At 44.6% G+C, this 22,473-nt stretch overlaps 1 protein-coding gene across 3 annotated transcripts in view; it reads left to right on the top strand.

Annotated features, from left to right (window-relative positions):
* The window catches only part of TNFRSF19 (TNF receptor superfamily member 19), a 91,275-nt gene that overhangs the window by 32,539 nt on the left and 36,263 nt on the right, over nucleotides 1-22,473 (top strand). For all 3 annotated transcript variants that reach the window (XM_065902169.1, XM_065902170.1, XM_065902171.1), the window contains exons 4-5: nucleotides 10,612-10,790; nucleotides 20,444-20,529. In XM_065902169.1, coding sequence (XP_065758241.1) covers nucleotides 10,612-10,790; nucleotides 20,444-20,529 — 265 coding nt within the window. The remainder of the gene's footprint in view (nucleotides 1-10,611; nucleotides 10,791-20,443; nucleotides 20,530-22,473) is intronic.

Raw genomic sequence — 22,473 nt, 5'->3', positions numbered from 1 at the left:
CTCTCTCAAAACGTCTGTCCCTGTGACTCTGTCATACGGATCGTGCAACGAGAATGGACGGTGGGGGCTGATGTCACGAGCCGGCCTCTGTGTGATCTCAATGTGTGCCATCAGAAATGTTCACAGCGTAGGTCTGAAGAGGGGAGGCTAGCTGCTGCTGTTCACAGATGGGGAAGCAGAGGCACAGAGATTAGCCGGCGTGTCCACCACCGCTGTTCGTGAGTGACGGCGTGGGGAGGGTGGGGTCGCCCTCTGCCCGTTGCCGCCCCGGCACAGCGCGCCTGGCCGGGCTTTCTATGCGGAGGGACAGCTCAGCAGCCCGTTTGGTTCCCAGGTTAACCGCCTCGCTCCCACCCCGCCCGAGAGCCCCACGCACCATCTCTCTCATTTAGGCCCTTTTTTAAGAAAATTTCATATTCATTTTGTTACTTACAATGATATGGTATTGGGTTGGCCAAAAAGTTGGTTCTGGCTTTTCCAAAACAAGATTTTTGGCCAAGCCAGTACTAGTCTTTTCATGGTTGTAACAACAAATTAATACATTTCAGTACTCATGTAGCATTAATGGAACCATGACAGTTGTTATTATCAATGGGTCACTGTAATCTCTGATATGTTAAGGTAAACAAACACATAAGTACACATATATATTTGTATGTGTAAATATGTATTATATTAGCATTACATAATTGATATTATGTAGCTCATGTATAAGAGACTTCCCAGGTGGTGCTAGTGGTAAAGAATCTGCCTGCCAATGCAGGAGACCCAGGTTCAATCCCTGGGTCAGGAAGATCCTCTGGGGAAGGAAATGGCAACCCACTCCAGTATTCTTGCCTGGAGAATCCTAAGGACAGAGAAGCCTGGCGGGCTATGGTCCATGAGGTCACAAAAGAGTCGGACACAACTGAGAGCCTTAGCACAGCACAGCTCATTGATAATGTAAATACATATACTGTGTGTATTACATTTATAGTATATGTAGTCAATATTCTACATAATGTGTACTGATACATAATTAACCTGTATGCAAAATTTAATTATTTTAATTAGACAAATGTATTTGATCAGCTTCTGAGGTGGCTCAGAGGGTAAAGAATCTGCTTGCAATGTGGGAGACCTGGGTTCAATCTCTGGGTTGGGAAGATTCCCTGGAGGAGGGTATGGCAGCCCACTCCAGTATGCTTGCCTGGAGAATCCCATGGACAAAGGAGCCTGGGGGGCTACAGTCCATGGGGTTGCAAAGAGTCAGACAGGATTGAGTGACGAAGCACAACACAGCACATTTGATCGGCAATATATGATCCATGCGAATGTTAGCTCACACTCTTTATTATTTAAAATTAAAAACTCAGTTAAGGAGAAATTTAAATGGGGAACAAAAGAGAAATCTTCAAAAGAAAAAAAAGACTTTTTAGTAACTCAGCTTAAGTAGTTTTCCTGAATCTTTTGGAAAATAATGTGGTAAGTCATGGAGCCATTCAGAGTCTGTTTTGAGGGTTTTATTCCCTTGAGCCATATTTACTCTCTCCCCCACTGCATGGTTTAGGTTTTAGTTTTTGAGAGTCTATGATAAAGATAATGAATAATGTCTTTTTCCTATTTCTGAGGCAGAAAATACCACGTGTGGTTTCCGTGGCTCTGTGAGCAGCGCCGCCGGTGTTATGACCAGGACCGCGTGCGTGAGTGTCAGGTGGCGTCCCGGGGGCTCATGAGAGCAAACAGCATTGGGATGTGTGGGAGATGATATTTTTGTTTTCCCGAAGTGACCATGTTAGACTTGGATTCTCACCATCTCGCGTTTGCCCAGCCCCTCCCCCGCACCGAGTATTGATGCCAACAGTGAGCTTTTAACACGGTCGCCTCTCAGCAGTAAATCAGGAAACTAGTTTTTGCATGAGCCTCTGGAAACAGACTTCAAGTCTCTGGCATGGTTTTCAAAGTAAGCTTTGCTAAGCAATTATTGGGATGACTTTAGTTAATGTGAAAAAATCAACTCTTGTAAACAACAAAAGTTTATGCGAGTCTATGCGGGGCTTCCTATTTTTAAAGACGTCTCCCTCTTTGGAAAATTGTTTTCATCCTTATGAACAAAGTTACACAAAATTTAGTGTAATTTTCAAGCATAAAACGATTCATTTCTGCCATTTAATTACACCGTTGCTCACTTTATTTGTGTTTAATTATACCTAATCGAGCCCAGTGATGTTTGGCAGATATTAACAAGCTCTAGCTTGTCATTTTTCTTTAGAAAAATTCAACTGCGGGTTTTCACAAACCAAAAGTTTGGGGAGGGGGGATGCGTCTTTGGTGTTGTTTTATTAAAGGAAATGAAAAAGCTGATTTCTAAACACTGGCCACATGAATCTAATTTGTCATTCCCATTTCTGTGCCCTAGATTTTCTCTATAAATAACTTCTTCTCTGTCCAAGTTGAGCTTTTAAAGTTCAAAGAACCCAAGTTAATAGTCACTGGCCGCACAAATAAATAGTGGTCTCGACTCGAGCGCCCAGAGTGTGTCTCCGGGACATTTCGTGGTCTGGGAGGATCTCCCCTGTTGGGAGTGGGGGCCTGCTACCGCAGCATATAGGTGGGATCCACTTGTGTTTTTGTTCGGTTCTGGGTTTGCAGAGGGAGGGAGGAGAGAAGGGGATCTGAGGACTGTTTACTTTGAGTCATTTTGCTACTGGAAAGCCACCAATTGTGGCTTTAAAATATTGGGCAGAATGACAGAGCCACGGCCGCCGGCTCGGTCCAGCCCCCTGCTGCCTCGGAACCGAGATGAGGCAGCCGCTCTGCGCATCCCCGCCCTCCCAGGAGGAAGGCTTGGCCTTGTTGACCAGGAAATATTGTCATGGCCTTTACAGGCTTACTCCCTGAAGTTAAATAATAGCACCAGTAGTAGTAGTAGTGGTAGTAATAATACACTTTAGGAAAATGCACAATATCTTAAACAGTAGGCAGTTCTTTATTACACACTGGCTTAACTACTGCTAAAGAAAAGTTACTCAGTGTCTCTTGTCAAGGATGGTGGAACAGGGATGACTCAGAACCTTTGCAGCAGGTGTAGGGTGTGCTGTGGTGGGATTTTACAGGGGGAGGCGGTGTCTCTGAATACATCCTGGAGAAATGGGAATTCATAGCTGAGGAGCACTGTAGTCCACTGGGCTCCTCTGCCCATGGGATTCTCCAGGCAAGAATACTGGAGTGGGTTGCCATGCCCTTCTCCGGGGGGGTCTATCCAACTCAGGGATTGAACCCATGTCTCCGGCATGGCATAAGTTAAAAAATAAAAGCCATAGTGTTGTCTTGAAGCCTCCATGCATTTCTAGCATGGATATTAATGAGAGATGGTCCTCCATAAACAAAAGTGAAAATGACGGGAAAGTCACTCAGCTGTGTCCGACTCTTCGTAACCCCCTGGACTATACAGTCCATGGAATTCTCCAGGCCAGAATACTGGAGTGGGTAGCCTTTCCCATTTTCAGGGGATCTTCCTAACCCAGGGATCGAACCCAGGTCTCCCGGATTGTGGGCAGATTCTTTACCAGCTGAGCCACAAGGGAAGCCCAAGAATACTGGGGTGAGTAGCCTATCCCGTCTCCAGCGGATCTTCCCAACCCAGGAACCGAACCGGGGTCTCCTTTATTGCAGGCGGATTCTTTACCAACTGAGCTAAAACATGTCACTAATTCTATAGCCCAGGCTGGTGACTGACTCACTCTTCTCTCTCACACCACACCATGCCAGACACACACACACACACACACACACACACTCCTTCTAATAGAAGGGTCAGAGGGAGAGCTCAGGGCCGCCTGGGACATGGGGACAGAGGTTAAAGCAGTAAGAAGAACTTCTATTCAGGAGCATTTGCAGCAGAGACTTTGGCCTACAACTGGGTTCAGTTTCAAATCCAGGTGGACACATGGGGGGCGAGTGCCCAGGAGCAGGATGGGAATCAGGGGGGAACTCCCGAAGAGGAAGCATCAGGGGAAGGGGCATCCCAGCTAAACAGACGGGGGGATTCCTGCTGAAGGTGGGCAGACGATCAGACATCACCAGTGGGTGGGGAGGGTGGGAGGAGGGTGAGGAGAGCTGGTCAGATACGGAGAATAAGCATGTGTGGACAATGGGAGACAACTGGGCTCTTCAAGACCAGACCCAAGAACAGGGCATAGTCGAGCAACTGGCTCAGGAAAGCTTGTCCGGTTTGGTCAAGTGGAGGGTCTGTCAAAGGTAAGATGAAACAGATCCCCCGCGGGCAGCCTGCTCCCTGCCTCCTCTCCAGAGACCCATCCATACTTCTTGCTTCTGTACTCGAAGAAAGCACTCTACCAGAGAAATCACCCCCTACTACGCCAGAGTCATGCGGGAAAACCCAAAGGATCAGATGCTATTTTGGTTAGATGCCCAAGTGCATCACGTGGTCCTCACCAGTGCATTTCACCCAGTGCAGAGAGGTTGCCCTTGGGATGCAGTGGTGAGACCTGTATCCTGAACACTCCCACCATGCCCTGAGACAGCAGATGCACTCAAGTTGTACACACATGCACACGCACAAGAAGGGTATGTCCCTAAGGTTTTCTCAAACCTGGCTCTAGTGTTTGTCTGGGGGTGGGGGGTAGGAAGTTACAAATGAAGGATGGGTTGTTTATTGAACTTAAGAGGGACGATTTCAAGGCATTTTAACCACTTTGTTTTACTGAATGAAATAAAAACATCAAAGTAGACATTTATATTGGGATATAATTTAATATTTATGTGCTGTTTACTTTATAGCCTGGGTTTCAAATAATTATGGCATCTGTATGTTTACAGTGCTTTAGAAATATGACAGATCAGCTCTAAAAGTGGTTGCTGCCTTGGACGCTGTACAATAATTCTTTGGAAATAATTGCTCTGAATTTCTAGTTAATTCAAGATATCTAGTTAATTCAGTGCATGAAATGGTCACTTCATACACTTAAGCTGGCATGAACTGCAAACTGTGATGTTATTCTTAAAAGTTTAAAAATAGTATTAGAATAGTATTGTTTTAAAAATGGCAGATACTTTAGAGAAAATATATACTTTTAAAAATTTTATTGAAGTATTGTTGATTTACAATGTTGTGGTAATTTCTGCTGTGTAGCAAAGTGATTCAGTTATATGAGATATATACATTATTTTTCATATTCCTTCCTATTATGGTTTATCACAGGATACTGGATATAGATCCCTGAGCTGTACAGTAGGACCTTGTTGTTTATCCATCCTGTATGTAACAGTTTGCATCTACTAACCCCAAACTCTCAGCCCAACCCTCCCCTACCCCCCTCCATCTTGGCATCCATTCTCTATGTCTGTGAGTCTGTTTCTGACTGAAAGCGCAGGTCGCTCAGTTGTGTCTGACTCTTTGCGACCCCATGGACTATATAGTCCATGGAATTCTCCAGGCCAGAATACTGGAGTGGGTTGCCTTTCCCATCTCCAGGGGATCTTCCCAACCCAGGGACCAAACCCAGGTCTCCTGCATTGCAGGTGGATTCGTTACCAGCTGTGCCACAAGGGAAGCCCAAGAGTACTGGAGTGGGTAGCCTATCCCTTCAGTGGATCTTCCCAACCCAGGAATTGAACCAGGGTCTCCTGCATTGCAGGCGGATTCTTTATCAGCTGAGCTATTTGAGTAAAATTCACCCAAATAATCAGTCTCTGTACAAGTATGACTCATGGTTCCTGCTCTGTGCATTTTGGCACTGTTTTATGATACTAATGGTACAAAGCCTTACCTCAACCCCTCACCCAGTGCTACCCCAAAGAAAATTTCTATTGCTGCCAGTAAAACATGTAAACTCCAGTCAGAAGTAGTGAGCCAATCTCCAGTTATTAAGGAAACCTATGATACAGCTGGAGCACCACTTTTTTCTTTCTATATGTGATTTGGTCCAGTGTAGAATGAGCCAAAAAAAAAAAAATCATGAAATTCTCTTTCTACAAAATCTAATGCCATGTAAATGACACACAGCGATAATATGGCAAAAACTCTTTGGCCAAAACAGTCCTCATGTAGGATATGAACTCCAGAATACAGCCAGGAATCAAAAAGAAGCACAAAGATTTCTCTGACACTAAAGTACATGTTCTTTCTCAAGAGAAGATGGGACTGTCAACACCCCCGTGTGTATTCTTTCAAGTCGGATCGTTTATCCAGTTTCTCGGGAATGGGGAGAGGAAATGAGTGGCTGTGGACAGTGATGCCCGGCAGGAGGGAGGGAGAACAGCTGACCGGCCGGCAAGGGTGTTAACCCAGCAGCAGCGCCTGCAGCCCCAGGGCTGCCTGGTTCTTTGTACGACAGCACAGTGCAACAGTAGATTCAGCCCGGAAAGGTGAAATTCTATTTTGTGTACCCATTTTCAAAAGCAAGTAGTTGAGACTCATTTTAGACAGATTTTTATTCAGTAAAAATGTTTTAGATGAAAAGCGATGCTTTTGTTGTTATTGTTCGGTCTCTCAGTCGTGTCTGACTCTTTGCAACCCCATGGACTACAGCTCGCCAGGCTTCCCTGTCCTTCACCATCTCCTGGAGTTTGCTCAAACTCATGTCCATTGAATCGGTGATGCCATCCAACCATCTCATCCTCTGTCGCCCTCTTCTCCTTTTGCCCTCAATCTTTCCTAGCATCAGGGTCTTTTCCAGTGAGTCAGCTCTTTGCATCAAGTGGCTAAAGTACTTCAAAGTGATGTTTGAAGTCACCTAAAAAACTGGGGTCTGCAGATCACTTTGTTCCCCAGCGAGACTTTATTATACTGCAATCAGGAAAACGTGGGCTGTAGAGCATCCAGAATAATAAAAGCCATTGGTATCCCTTCTTTGGCCGGATGCTAGTGCTTGATTTCTAGTTTGGAGGCTTTATATGTTTTCCAGTTTATTTCTCAGAATAACCCTGTAGGGCTGAGTGATTATCCCCTCTTACAGATGAAGCGGCTGAGGGTCAGAGAGTTCCCAGAGTAACTTGACTGGCAAGTGGCCCATGTGTGTCTGTCTCCAGTGTAGGAGAATACCCCCATTCTGCTGCGTCAGCCTGGCCGGGAGAGCAGCATTTTGGAGGTGTGCTGCCAGTTCACAGACCCCCGCCTCTTTCCCTTTGTTTGCTTGTCTTCTTCTGCCTGCTTTTCCTTCCCCTTTCTGTTGTGTGTTAACCTGTATATGAGACCTGTGCAATCCAAGCTGCCTGCATCCAAGAGTGATTTTGCAGTTGTGGCCGCAGGGACCTTTGACGGGGATGCTGAGCTTGAGACCCTCCCCTGGATGTCACATGCTTTGATCCCTGATGCTGGGGGCACCGGGTGGGAGGTGCCCTTCTGTGCCAAATGAAAACCTTGGGATGCCCAGCTCTTTCTGCAGCTAACATGGTCCCAACGCAGATCACATTGAGAGGCGCAGCCCCCCAAATAGCAGGGGCTCCCCCCCACCCTACTGAGACCAAGTACACATCCCAAGGACTCTCTCTAGATGTGTGTCTGTGTTGTTTTCCTGATTGCTACAGCTACTTTCTGCATGAAAATCAAATCATTACGGAGTTATGAGAACTGAAAACACCTTATCATTCCACCCCCACACAAAAAGAGAATCCCTGTTAACAGTTTTAAAGAGATTCTAATTTGTGAATTGGGGCTTCCCTGGTGGCTCAGATGGTAAAGAATCAGCCTCAATGCGGGAGACTCCGGTTCCACCCCTCTCCTGTCCCCGCCTGCCTTCGGGTCAGAGCTTTGTCCAGCTGGAGCCCTCAAGGTTGAGGAGGGGCTGACCTTCTGCTTTGTTTTTCTCCACAGCTCTTTGCTTTGCTTGTTCAAGACACGTCTGAAAGACAGACGGAGGGGCTGAAAGGGAGACGAAGGGGCCCCTCCTCCCAAATGTGCATGAGTTCATTAGTGGGTTGAAACCTTATTGCCAATACCCTTTATTGAGTTCTTTACTGAGTAAAATCAATACTGTTCTTTGTATTGGTTTTTGTTTTTAATTGAAGTGTAGTTGATTTACAACGTGTTAGTTTTGGGTGTGCAGCAGAGAGATTCAGGCATACATATATAATACCTATTCTTTTTCAGATTCTTTCCCCATTATAATTATTATAAGATATTGTGTATATTTCCCTGTGCTATATTGTAGGGCCTGCCGTTTATCTATTTTATATACAGTAGTGTGTATCGGTTAACCCCAACCTTCAACGTTGTCTCTCTCCTCCACCTCCTGCTTTGGCAACCATAAGTGTGTTCTCTATGTCTGTGGGTCTATTTCTGTTTTGTAATTAAGTTCATGTGTATATTCTTGTATGTGTGCCTGTTGATTTTGATTTAATTTTTAATTAGTTGTCTTTGTATATAAATATGGATGGAGAAGTTAAATGTGTAAATGTTATGGAGAAACGAGGATTTTTTACCTCCCTGAACCTGTGTTCTGGCTTCCACGGTTCCCAGAAGAGGGAGCTGAGGCTGTGAGGGGAGCCCTGACTCCCGCTGCCCCTCTGGCTGCCCGTGGGCCCCTGGCACACACTCGTGTGGGGCCGTGTGGGCCCCTGGCACACGCTCGTGTGGGGCTGAGGGGGCCCCTGGCACACCCTTAGTGTGAGGCTGTGCGTGCAGCTTATGAGCTGCTGCCTGATTTTCTTTTCAATGGCCAGTGTTCTATAGAAACCATCACATAGTTGGTTTAACTATGGTATGTAATTCTTCATGCATCCTTCTGTGTACATGTCAGATAAGCTGCCAGAAAGGCCCACAGTATAATAATAGGAAGTCTGGCTCTGGAATTGAATGGTGTAGGTCTCATACCTTATGCCCCAGCACTTCTGCTCCAGGGTATACATATGAAAAAAACAAAAACACTAATTCAAAAGATATATGCTCTTCAGTGTTCATAGCAGTACTACTTAAAATAGCAAAGGTATGGAAGCAACCTAAGTATCCATCAACAGAGGGATGGATAAAAAAGATGTTGTGTGTGTGTGTGTGTGTGTGTGTGTGTGTGTGTGTGTATACAGACATAATGGAATACTACTAAGCCATGAAAAAGAATGAAATTTTACTGTTTGCTGCAAGGTGGATGGACTTGGCAGGCACTATGTTAAGTGAAGTAAGTCAGAGAGACAGGATACTGTAAGATATCACTAATATGTGGTATCTGAAAAATACAACAAACTAGTGAGTTAAACAGAAAAGAAATAGACTCGCAGATAAAACAGAATAAACTAGTGTTACCAGTGGAGAGAGAAGAGGGGGCAATATAGGGATAGAGAACTTTAAAAAAAGGATTATTATGGGATTATATAAAATTATGTGTGTGAAACTTTCAAAAATTGTAAAGCACTATAGAATCAATTAATTAGTTAATTTAAAGACTGTTCTGGGAATATCCTGGTTCTGATATAAGCCATGTCTCTTTAGTTAAGGTGCACCCCTTCTGGGAAACCCCCCACTCCCATCCATGAGGTGGGAGCATGAGTAGGACTTTCCTTACTGGGGGGAGTCTTAACTAATGAGAGCCTGACATAAAGGGAGCCCCCAAAAATCTGAGTACTTAATATTAGTGTTTTTGTAAGAAATGGGGTCATACTTCTCATACTGTATTATGACTTATTTTTTAAACTCTCACGAACGCCTGTCTATAGCACTCTTCTTGTGGTTGCATCATAACTGCATCATGATCTGCTGTGATTGATTTAGTGCTTGAACTTGTGGAGATGATCGCACGCAGGTCAAAGGGTCATCTGTGAGGCCCATCCCTGGAAAGCAGCGCCGGGTTCTGATGCCCAAATCTGGAAAGTTCTGAGACTTTAGTGTCACAGGGCTTGATCCAGACAAGAATTTGGTGTTCTTTTAGGCGTCATATAAGTATCTTCTATCAGACAGCAATAAACAGCCAGGGCTTTCCAGGTGGCACAGTGGTAAAGAACCTCCCTGCCCATATAGGAGATGCAGGAGATGCAGGCTTGATCCCTGGGTCAGGAAGATCCCCTGGAGAAGGAAATGGCAACCCACTCCAGTATTCTTGCCTAGAGAATCCCATGGACAGAGGAGCTGGGTGGGTTATTAGTCTATGGAGTTGCAAAAAAGTCAGATTCCGTGTTTAAATGATGATAATAAACATCTAAATATTTCAAGGCAGTTCACTGGATAGGTTTATAGGCTTGTAAGCCTCTGACATTTCATATGCAGCTGTCCTTGCGTTCTAATACTTATCAAAGCACTTATTTTATGCCTTGATAAGTGTGTGTATGTCTGCCTGTTTCCCTGACTCCAGTTTCTAAGGACTCAGATGGCTGGCCAAGTTAGAGAAGAAAGTGCCTGATTCCGCCCTAAGCCAGCGATAATTCAGCAGCAGGAGGCAGAGAGCCTTTCGTATTCAAATGCTCATGCTGCTGAAATAAAGTGGATGACAAAGTATACTTCTGGCCGTAAGAGAGATTATTAGCGGGGAGACACATGGGAACCGCTGAAAGAGGGGCCTTTGTGTGCAGGGAGGCGGACGCTGGGTAATTACCAGCCCGGTTCCCCGTCGTATCTCATCGTCCTCCTTTTTCATGCTTGCGGGGTCTGAATAGCCGTCTCTTGTCTGTTCATCCCCACAGGAATGTGGCTTTGGCTACGGGGAGGACGCCCAGTGTGTGAAGTGCCGGCCGCACAGGTTCAAGGAGGACTGGGGCTCTCAGAAGTGCAAGCCGTGCCTGGACTGCGCCCTGCTGAGCCGCTTCCAGAAGGCCAACTGCTCGGCCACCGGCGACGCCGTCTGCGGGGACTGCCTGCCTGGGTATGTGTCCAGTCCTCCCCGGGAGATTGGGTCGTTATTCTGAGCAGGATTTTCTCTCTGGTTCCCTTCCAAACGCGGATGCCTGCTGACATCAACCCCAGCAAGGTTGCTGAGGTTCACGGCTTTTCTGTTTCCCGGGCCTCCCGCGCGCCCTGGACGGTGACAGGTGGAGAGTTGGGATCAAACAGATAAGCCAGTGACCAAGGCTAGGTGTCACAAAAATCTGCAGAGTCCCCACCAGTCAATGAGAAAGAAGAGACGGACAAAGGGATGAAAGAATAAGGCTGCTCACAAAAGAGGAAGTGCATGTGGCCTGTGATGCTAGATGGCCATCCTCCATGTGATCAGAGAAACACAAACACCACCGTCCAGCCGGTCACTTCTGCGGTGTGTGTGGGGCAGCTGCTAGGTGTTGCTAGGAGACAAAGACTGCCGCCCGTGGGCAGCTTACATCCTAATACGGTTTGAAAGATACCTGCATAGTAAATAATAAGTTGTGCAGAAAGGTAGAAGGTGGTGGTTCCTGGGGAAAACAGAAAGCCTTCAGCAGCTCAGGGGGCTGGGAGTGCCCCCCGGGGCCAGAGAAGAGAGGCAGGTGGCAGGATCAGAGTGGGTCATCAGGCTGGGCGATGCTAAAAAGGTGAGGTCCCTGAGGACGCAGGCCCTAGGGTGGACATGTGTGCATTTCAGAAACGGCCAAGAGGACAAGGCAGGTGTAGGAGGCAACAGAGCGGGCTGGAAGGAGAGGCAGAAGGGGTTGCGGGGTGGACTCGTGTGACGCTGGAGACCTTCAATGTGCACATCGGAAAGGAACCCAGGCCGTGGACAGAAAGCAGACCACACCTGGGCCAGGTGGAGAGACAAAGCCCAGGAGGAGGGATTTTTAAAGATTGAAGTGCTTGTAGGTAACGGTTGGCTGGACATGCCAGATAAAACAGGCAGCTGGAAACCAGAGTGGTGATGAAAACTGGGACCCACTGGGGCCGAGTGGTGGTCTGTTAGAGAGCGAAGAGGCCTTGCTGCAGGAGGTAAGGCAGGGAAGAGACCAGGTGACTGCCAGGAGGATGTGTTTAAACAAAGCAGAGCCAGAGGAGAGACCAGGAGTCCTGGAGCTTGCCTAGAACCCAGGTTTTATGGCAGAAGTGAATCGGCCAGGGCCAGCAGCATTACGGGAGCAGCAGACATGTATTACTTAGTGGCTAAGCACTCTTCATCCTCTAGAGGAGGAAATAACAACCCACTCCAGTAACCTCGCCTGGAGAATCCCATGGACAGAGGAGCCTAGCGGGCTATAGTCCATAGAGTCACAAAAAAGTCGGACAGGACTGAAACAATTTAACACAGAGAAGCACTTTACATGAATTATTTTCTGTAATGTTCACAGTGTTTTAAAAATGAAGAAACAGCCTTGTCATTAAGGTTATTCAGGTGAGATTGCACAGACAGTACAAGGCGCAACTTGGAGCCATGTCCAGGACTCTGCTGCCAGAATCCACACTCCAAGTCATAACAGAGGCAGGGCCCTCCCTGCATCTGACCAGTATGTGCCCACAAGACCAGGGGTTTGACAGATGCCAGGTGCTTGTCCTGGGGCTTCTATTGAAGCCAGAGGACAGCTAAAACTCTGGGCCCAAAGAAAGAGCAGAAAATAGCCTTATGAGTCATGTCCTCATGCAAAAACTTACCACCCAAACAGATGCAAAAAGTAGTGGTCTTATACCAACAGCACAATGACCAACGGAAAAACAACTGTATTGGACTTCATCAAAATTAAAATCTTTTGTGCTTCAAAGGATACTGTCAAGAAAATGAAAAGACAATCCCCCAGCATTAGAAGAATTATTCATAAATCATATATGTGATAAGGGACTATCTTATTTAGAATATATAAAGAGCTCTTACAACTCAATAACAAAAAGACAAGTAACCCAATTAAATTATGGGCAAAGGATATGAATAGACATTTCTGCAAATAAGATACACAGATGATACTCATGAGTAAGCTCATGAAAAGATACTCAACATCAGTCATCACGGAAATGCAGAAAAATACCCCCGCATATACTTATGTCCATGAGGATCAGTTCAGGTCAGTCACTCAGTTGTGTCCAATTCTTTGCAAGCCCATGAACTGCAGCACGCCAGGCCCCCCTGTCCATCACCAACTCCCAGAGTTTACCCAAACTCATGTCCATTGAGCTGGTGATGCCATATAACCATCTCATCCTCTGTTGTCCCCTTCTCCTCCTGCCCTCAATCTTTCCCAGCATCAGAGTCTTTTCCAATGAGTCAGTTCTTTGCATCAGGTGGCCAAAGTATTGGAGTTTCAGCTTCAGCATCATTCCTTCCAATAAACACCCAGGACTGATCTCCTTTAGGATGGACTGGTTGGATCTCCTGGCTGTCCAAGGGACTCTCAAGAGTCTTCTCCAACACCACAGTTCAAAATCATCAATTCTTCGGCGCTCAGCTTTCTTTATAGTCCAACTCTCACATCCATACATGACCACTGGAAAAACCATAGCCTTGACCAGACGGACCTTTGTTGGCAAAGTAATATCTCTGCTTTTTAATATGCTGTCTAGGTTGGTCATAACTTTCCTTCCAAGGAGCAAGCGTCTTCTAATTTCATGGCTGCAGTCACCATCTGCAGTGATTTTGGAGCCCAAAAAAATAAAGTCTGACACTGTTTCCACTGTTTCCCCATCTATTTGCCATGAAGTGATGGGACCAGATGCCATGATTTTAGTTTTCTGAATGTTGAGCTTTAAGCCAACTTTTTCACTCTCCTCTTTCACTTTCGTCAAGAGGCTCTTTAGTTCCTTTTCACTTTCTGCCATAAGGGTGGTGTCATCTGCATATCTGAGGTTATTGATATTTCTCCTGGCAATCTTGATTGCAGCTTGTGCTTCCTCCAGCCCAGCGTTTCTCATGATGTACTCTGCCTATAAGTTAAATAAGCAGGGTGACAATATACAGCCTTGACGTACTCCTTTTCCTATTTGGAACCAGTCTGTTGTTCCATGTCCAGTTCTAACTGTTGCTTCCTGGCCTACACACAGGTTTTTCAAGAGGCAGGTCAGGTGGTCTGGTATTCCCATCTCTTTCAGAATTTTCCACAGTTTATTGTGAGCCACACAGTCAAAGGCTTTGGCATAGTCAATAAAGCAGAAACAGATGTTTTTTTGGAACTCTTGCTTTTTTGATGATCCAACAGATGTTGTCAATTTGACCTCTGGTTTCTCTGCCTTTTCTAAATCCAGTTTGAACATCTGGAAGTTCATGGTTCACATACTATTGAAGCCTGGCTTGGAGAATTTTGAACATTACTTTACTAGCATGTGAGATGAGTGCAATTGTGCCATAGTTTGAGCATTCTTTGGCATTGCCTTTGCCATTTCATTTCATTGGAATGAAAACTAACCTTTTCCAGTCCTGTGGCCACTGCTGAGTTTTCCAAATTTGCTGACATACTGAGTGCAGCACTGTCACAGCATCATCTTTTAGGATTTGAAATAGCTCAATTGGAATTCCGTCACCTCCCCTAGCTTTGTTGGTAGTGATGCATCCTAAGGCCCACTTGACTTCACGTCCAGGATGTCTGACTCTAGTTGAGTGATCACACCATCATGGTTATCTGGGTCGTGAAGATCTTTTTTGTACAGTTCTTCTGTGTATTCTTCCTCCTGTGTCCACAAGGATGGCTATAGCCAAAAGACAGACAATAGCAGGTATTGGTAAGGACTGGAGAAATTGGGAATATAAAATGGTGCAGCCGCTTTGGAAAACAGTATGGAAGATCCTCAACAAATTATACATTGAGTTTACTTGCAACCCAGCCCTTCTATAACCTGGGAAATTGAGAACGTACCACACAAAAACTTGTACACAGCTGTTCACAGCACTATACGTAATAGTAAAAAGTAGAAATGACCCAAATGTCCTTCAGCGGATCAGGGGATCAACAAAATGGAGTGAAATTAACAAATTAATGACAGAATGCTGTTCGGCAATAAAAGGTATGAATTACTGATACAGGTGACAACGTCGGTGAACCTAGAAAACATGATGCGAAGTGAAAGAACACAATCACAAAAGACCCCGTTTTGTATGATTCTATTTGTGTGAAATGTCCAAATGTGGCAGATCTAAAGAACAGAAAGTAAATTAGTGGCTGTCGAGGGCTAGTGGCTGGGGAGGGTTGAGAAGAATGGGGTGTGGTTGCCAAAGGAGGCAGAGTTTCTTTTCTAGAGTGATGAAGATGTTCTAAACTAGTCGGTTCTGATGTAACACAGAATGTGTCGATACTAAAGATTGTTTACTTTAAAGGGATGGAATACATGGTATGTGAATTATATCTCAATAATCTACTCTGTTTTTATTTCTTGACTGTGCTACACAGCATGTGAGAGCTGTTCCTGACCAGGGATTGAACCCATGCCCCCTGCATTGGAGGTTCAGAGTGTTAACCACCAGATCACCAGGGATGTCCCCAATCTGTTATTAAAAAAAAAAAAAGTAATCTCAGAAGGTGCTGATACCTGCTGCATATCATCATGCCGAGGTTTGACCTTGTGCAAATCTAATGCAGGGATAGAAACTGAACACCTGTCTTATCTCTGTTCCTGTCCTGACAAAACCAAGTCTGTGCCCCTCTGCCCTCTTCACTGGGGTCGGGCATGGGGGCAGGGGGACGAGGAGTCCACGGGGGCTGCTGTCCAAGGTGGGCAGTGCCTGGAGACCCAGGACTTGGTGTTTGTGGGGTTGGGGCGGGGACCCCAGGTGTGAGCTGCTGGACCATGAGAGGATCCAGCCTCCCCCGAACCCCCTCCCAGACATGCTTCTTCATGCTCCACCAAATTTGCTGTCACCTGAGCCCACAGCTTTAGTTTCCAGAATGTTTGCTCATCCTGTAAATAAATGCTTCCATGCGGGAAGGTTAGAAATGAGTAGGTATTTGAATAGTGTTTCATTGTTTATTTATATGATTAGTTTAAAATTACATCCTTTCTAAGCCAGCATGAAGGTATGAGGCAGGCAACAATTACAGAGTGACTTGTACATAGGTCTTCCTGGGTGTGTTCAAAGTGCTCACCCAGCTTGACTGTGTTTGTGTGAAAGAGGCAAATAGTTCACACGTGCTTTACAGACAGGAAAATTGAGGCGGAAAGAAAATAAACAGGGACGTCCCTGGTGGTCCAGTGGTAAAGACTCTGTGCTTCCAATGCAGGAAGCCTGTGTTTGATCCATGGTCAGGGAGCTAGATCCCACATGCTGCAACTAAGGTACAGTGTACCCAAATAAATAAGTAAATACTGAAAAAAAAGAAAGAAAATAAATGAATTGCATATTGCCGCCAGAAAAATGCCCAGATCAGGCACAAGGTGGGCATTTTTATTCCTGTTGCCATGCCCAGCTTCTGTAGCCATGGTCTTACTGGGATAAGGACCTGGCCATGGGCTTGGCCCCTCCGAACCCTGGGGTGGAGAGTCTGTCCTCCAGGCTACAGTTTGACCGACCAGGGAAAGTCAGTGCTCTTGTTCCCAAGTATGGTCATGGCTTCCAGCCAGTTACTTAATTTCTCTGACATCAATTCTTCTCACCTATAAAAATATCATCTAATAGAGACTTCCCTGGTGGCCCAGTGGTTAAGACTTTGCCTTCTAGAGCAGGGTTTGATCCCTGGTCAGGGAACTAAGATCCCACAGGCCTTGTGGCCAAAAAACCAAAACATGAAACAGAAGCAATATTGTAATGAATTCAACAAAGACTAAAAATGGTCCACATTAAAAAAAAATCTATACGATAAATAAGTAAATTATGTAAAAATATGTATATATCATGTAGTAATGCTACCAACCTGTAGCATTGTTGGAAAGGTTATAAGAATAGAGCTTATGTGCAGAGCCTGGCAGAGTGCCTAGGGCACAGTAAGCACTAAATACATCACAGACATTGCTGTCAGTTGATGTTGTGTGGGGCCTGTGAAAGCTTTGCAAAAGGGGCCACATGGCCTCCGCCCCGGCCCTGTCCGCCTTTCTCTGCTGAGGGGGCCTGGGGCCCTGCCCTGGAAGAGGAACCCACGTGGCCGGTTCTCTGCTGCTTTTAGTAACCAAGATGGCTGACACTTTCCAAGCACTCTGTGTGGATTCGATGATTTAATTGCCGAATCACTCTGTGAAGAAGGGATTAGCCTCACCCCTTCCTTGTAAAGGACGTTTTTGTTGTCGTTCTCATTCAGTCTCTTAGTTGTGTCCGACTCTTTGTGGCCCCATGGACTGCAGCACTCCAGGCTCCCCTGTCCTTCTCAGACTCATGCCATTGTGTCGTTGATGCCTTCCAACCATCTCATCCTCTGTCTCCCCCTTCTCCTCCTGCCCTCAATCTTTCCCAGCTTCAGAGTCTTTTCCAGTGAGTTGGCTCTTTGCATCAGGTGGCCAGCTTGTTGGAACTTCAGCATCAGTCCTTTCGATGAATATTCAGGGTTGATTTCCTTTAGGATTGACTGGTTCGATCTCCTTGCAGTCCAAGGGACTCTTGAGAGTCTTCTCCAACCTCACGATACAAAAGCATCAATTCTACAGTGCTCAGCCTTCTTTATGCTCCAGCTCTCTCATTTATAGATGGCTAATGGAAAAACCATAGCTTAGGAGTTATTTAAATACTCTAGATATCAAGCCTTATCAGATACATGATTTGCAAATAAATTTTCCCATAGTATAGGTTGCCTTTTCATTCTTTTCATTGTCTCATTTTCTTTTAACTGCCAAAGAAACTGTTACTAAAATTCAAAAGTCTTTTTTTTTTCAGTTGTGACATTTTTAACCACTTTGTTGAGGTATGATTGACTAAAGCTGTACATATCTATTATATACCACTCCATGAGTTTGGTAATAAGTACATATCACATCGATAGTATCCTTTGATATACAAAAGTCTCAGATTTAATATACTCCCTGTCTATTTTTGCTTTTGTTGCCTATTTATTATATACCTTTTGATGTCGTATCTAAGAAATCATTGCCAGATGTCATGAAACTTCTCCTGTATTTTCTTCTAGGAATTTACAGTCTGGGGGTGTTATGTTTAGGTCTTTAGTTCATTTTGAATTAAATTTTAACAAATTTTTAACAAATCAAAGAACAAAGTTGGAGGAGTCACACTTCCTGATATCAGAACACTTTATAAACTCCACTTTTCAGTACAGTGTGATGCTGGCATAAATGCAGACACACAGAACAGAACAGAACAGAACAGAGAGCCTAGAAGTGAACCCGCACATGTGCGGTCAGACGATTTTCTACAAGCTTCTGCAAGGACATGTGACTCCTCCAACTTTGTTCTTTGACTTTTACTTTATAAATTCCAAAAGAAATATTTTTTATCAAATTGTGTGGGAAGTCACTATTCTACGATCATTTAAGCAGATCTTCACAATCCATTGAAAATGGAAGGTTGAGCAAGTACTGGATGAATCTGAACATTCGGTCTAATTATCTAGTTTTAAATGCAGATTTTACTTCAACCACAAATCATGCAGATTTGCTAAATAATCCAATTTCACAAAATAATTGCATCCACCTGTCTCTATAAACTTGATCTGTAGTTTATTCTCCATATCACTATTTTTGTCATGAAAAAGTTGGAAAATACATGTGTATATATATATATATACATATATCATGTATATATATGTATGTATATAAAAATCACTGGAATCCCCATCATTTAGAAATAATCTGTATTAATATTTGGTGTATAATATACCAAACTATTTACAATGCACCTTTACACACATAAATGTCTTTAGCTGCATTGATAATTAAATAATCTGAAAGAATCTATACCAAAGTGTGTGTGTGTGTGTGTGCAAATTGGAAGTATATCATTCGCAATTCATTTTCAGTTAATGGTATCTCATAAATTAAAATAAAAAAAAGGTACGTAGACCTGCATTGTGGTTTCTAAAGGCCCCCTTGTATTTCACAGCCTTGGGTCCACCACGGCTGAGGTCACATCTGCTATTGGGTATGGGCCAGGCCTCTTGGGTTTTTTTCTTTTATAAGCAATGCTGTGGTTTCTCTATTTACATCCAATTTTCCCCACTTGATTATTTTTTGAGGATAAATTTCAAAACATGAAATTACTGGATAGGATGTAAACTGTTCTACTGAGTTCTGATGGCCTGTTGCTAAATTGCCCTGTAAAGCAGCGGCTTGTATTCCCACTGCACACGTGTGCCTGTTTGCCTAGGTGCCAACAGGTTCCCAGTTTTCTAATTCAAAACAGTATATTTTCATTGCAGTTTGCACTTGCTTGTTAGTAATGAGGTTAAACATTTTAATGTTAAAATTTTTTTAAGTTCTTAATTTCATCGTCTTTTCCCTCTTAGCTCAGTTGGTAAAGAATCCTCTGCAATGCAGGAGACACCGGTTCAATTCCTGGGTCAGGAAGATCCGCTGGAGAAGGGATAGGCTACCCACTCCAGTATTCTTGGGCTTTCCTTGTGGCTCAGTTGGTGAAGAATCTGCTTGCAATGCAGGAGACCGGGGTTTGATACTTGGGTTGGGAAGACCCCCTGGAGAAGGGAAAGACTTCCCACTCGAGTATTCCGGCCTGGAGAATTCCACGGACCATATAGTCCATGGGGTCGCAAAGAATTGGACACAACTGAGCGACTTTTTAAATTAAGAAATTTTAAAATTATGATGTGTTCTTTGGAACATCAGTGTTCTTTGCATGTTTTTCAGTTGCCATATTCACTTTTATAAAAATTTATTTTTATTTTTTTAATTTATTTTTGGCTGCTCTTGGTCTTTGTTGCTGTGTACAGGCTATCTCTAGCTGCCACAAGTATTAATAGTTGTAGCCCCGGGGCTTTGTTGCTCCGAAGCATGTGGGATCTTGCCAGAGCAGGGATCAAACTCGTGTCTCCTGCATTGGCAGGCATATTCTTAACCACTGGACCATCAGAGATGTCCCATGTTTACTTTCATCATAATGACTTTTAAGTTTTAAGTTATAGACAATACTGTGATTAGAACCATTTTTCAGTTTTCTTCTGCTCACTAATTATGTCAACGGCTTGTCTTTCCTTTTCAGGTGTCTCTAGTATTTGTGCACACATGTGTGTGTGAGTGTGTTTATGTGCAGGTTCAAAACTGTTAATCTCTTCCATTCTGCCTCCTGGATTTCTTGTCATTCCTAGAAAGGTGTTCCCATATCAAGATTGTGTATCTGCCTACATTTTCCCAGTGTTCTTATGGTTTGTGTGGCATTTTGGTTTCTGCATTTCAAAGGTTAAAAACTAGCACCGCATAAAGTATTTTGTCATTTAAATAGCAATAGGAATGTCCAGATTTCATATTGCCTCTTGGCGCCCCTCCCTCCGCAATGTACAAAAGTGGGGCTGAGTAGAATCTACAAAGTTACATTAGTGAATTGTCGTTTCTTAAGTCCACTGCCTGCTCAGAGTGATTTCTAAAGTTGTGCCTGTCTGAAATATGCTGTTATATTTAAGCCTTTGAGAACGTTTTTTCAAACAACGAACTGGTAATGGAGACTGGCAGTAATTTATGACAGAAATCTGTTTGCTGCATCTGTGAGCTGAGATGAAAAAAGCAACACAAAGATTATTCTCCTTTCTCTTCTAGGTTTTACAGGAAGACGAAACTTGTTGGTTTTCAAGACATGGAGTGTGTGCCTTGCGGAGACCCTCCACCCCCCTACGAGCCACACTGTGAGTCATGCCCTGCACACAGAGGGGCTCTGGGCCTTTGTAAAAGCTTCTCCAGTTGGCAGATGGAACACAGCCTCTCTATACTGCTGGCTTAGAGGGTACAGTCTTTTGTCAGGTGTCCAGCAGGACAGAAAGCCCTTTTGTTGTGTGTCTCAGTCAGCAAACTGCGTCCACTGATCGGAACCTTGAAGGGAAATGCGACATGTTGCTACTCTTGTTCCCTTCAGCCTCTTATCTTTCAGTCTAGATGATGCCTCGGGCAAGTCCAGTTAACTAGGGGTCCAGATTCTGCCTGATGTGTCCCGTTTTTGTGCTGTGGCCCCATGAGTCCGTGTGTTTCCCTTCCTGGTCCCCAGACCATGGACAGAGGAGCCTGGTGGCTACCATCCCTGGGGTTGCAAAACAACAAGAGAAAACTTGTTTGCATGTTGGTAGGGAGAAAACTGCCTTTTCTCTTTGTAGCAACAAGTTAGACTTTCTGACCATGTTGCTTCTTAGATGTAAAAGGTATTTGTTACAGGCTATCAACCTGCATTGGTTTTGATTAGGAAAGAGAGGCTCCTGACTCATCTTAATCCTCGATATAAATCTGGCCAATGAAAACCCCTCTGGGAGATGATGAAGGACAGGGAAACCTGGCATGCTGCAGGCCATGGGGTCGCAAAGAGTCGGACACGACTGAGTGACTGAACAGCCACAGCAATGAAAACCCGCTAACAAGGGGCCAGGAGGGGAGTCAGGGTGGGCGCCCCGCCATCCCCCAGCTGTGCTCGGGGTGGGCTTGTCTGTGCTGAGGGGGGCAGCAAGGTCCAGGAAGGGGCTTGGAAGAGGACACTGCTCGAATGGGCATTGCTCTTTCCTTTCGGGGAGCGTAATACAGACATTTATTTATTTAGGGATTACTTTGATATAATTCTCCATGCCCAGAATCTGACCTCTTACTTCTTTTCATGACAGGAGCCCCCTTAAGTTAATTGAAATTTACTTCATTATTTGATAAAGTCACATGGAATTTTTGTTTCCGAGAATGTGATGGAATTTTGCAGTCCCTATTATTATGTCCTTTTCCAAAGTGCATTCCTTTCTACATTTGAAGTGACAGAAGGCCAAAGACTTGACTCTTTCTTTTATAGAAATGCCGCTGACCCCTCTCTTTGTAATAGGTAAATGTTCACCAAATAATTCATTGCAGTTAACAGATGCAGTATTGAATGTCTGTTTTGTGTGGGTCACAGTTGATTTTACTTAATTTTCTCAGGGTCTCATCATCAGCTCTCAATCATCAATGTGAACACCAGTCCAGAGAGGTTAATGACTCTCCACTGTTGGCTGGTAATTGGCAACCGCGGGTCTAACTCCAGATACTATGTTCTCCCCCGCATGCCCTGCTGTCTCCGTGCAGTCCCCAGCCGTCCAGTCGATCCTCTGCTGGCTGATGTCATCCACTCCATGTTGACTTTTTCTTATATTATTTGCTTTACTGTTCATCATCTAAGGAAAACTCTAAAAGTCCAACTTAGGAGAGGTGCCGAGTCTCTTTTTGCTATGTAGCTCAGAAAAGGACATGTCCTCTTGCCAGTTAGAATGGCACAGCTACCAAGTAAAGTGGGTCAGACAGAGAAGGAGAAATATCATATGACGTCCCTTATATGCAAAATCTAAAGAGAAATGATACAGATGAACTTATTACAAAATAGAAACAGTCTCACAGACTTAGAGAATGAGTTTACAGTTGCCAGGTTGGGGGGAGAGGATGGGAAGAAGGACTCACTAGGGAGTTTGGGATGGACATGTACACACTGTTACACTTAAAATGGAAAGGCAACAAGGCCCTGCTGTGTAGCACAGGGGACTCTGCCCGACGTTAATGTGGCAGCCTGGATGGGAGGGGAATTTGGGGGAGAATGGAGTGCATGTGTGGCTGAGTCCCTTTGCTGTCCACCT

The sequence above is a fragment of the Muntiacus reevesi genome, chromosome 11 (assembly GCF_963930625.1).
Source record: "Muntiacus reevesi chromosome 11, mMunRee1.1, whole genome shotgun sequence".
NCBI classification, from domain to species: domain Eukaryota; kingdom Metazoa; phylum Chordata; class Mammalia; order Artiodactyla; family Cervidae; genus Muntiacus; species Muntiacus reevesi.
The sequence above is the reverse complement of the archived record's forward strand: the minus strand, read 5'-3'. Positions and strand labels throughout refer to the sequence as shown.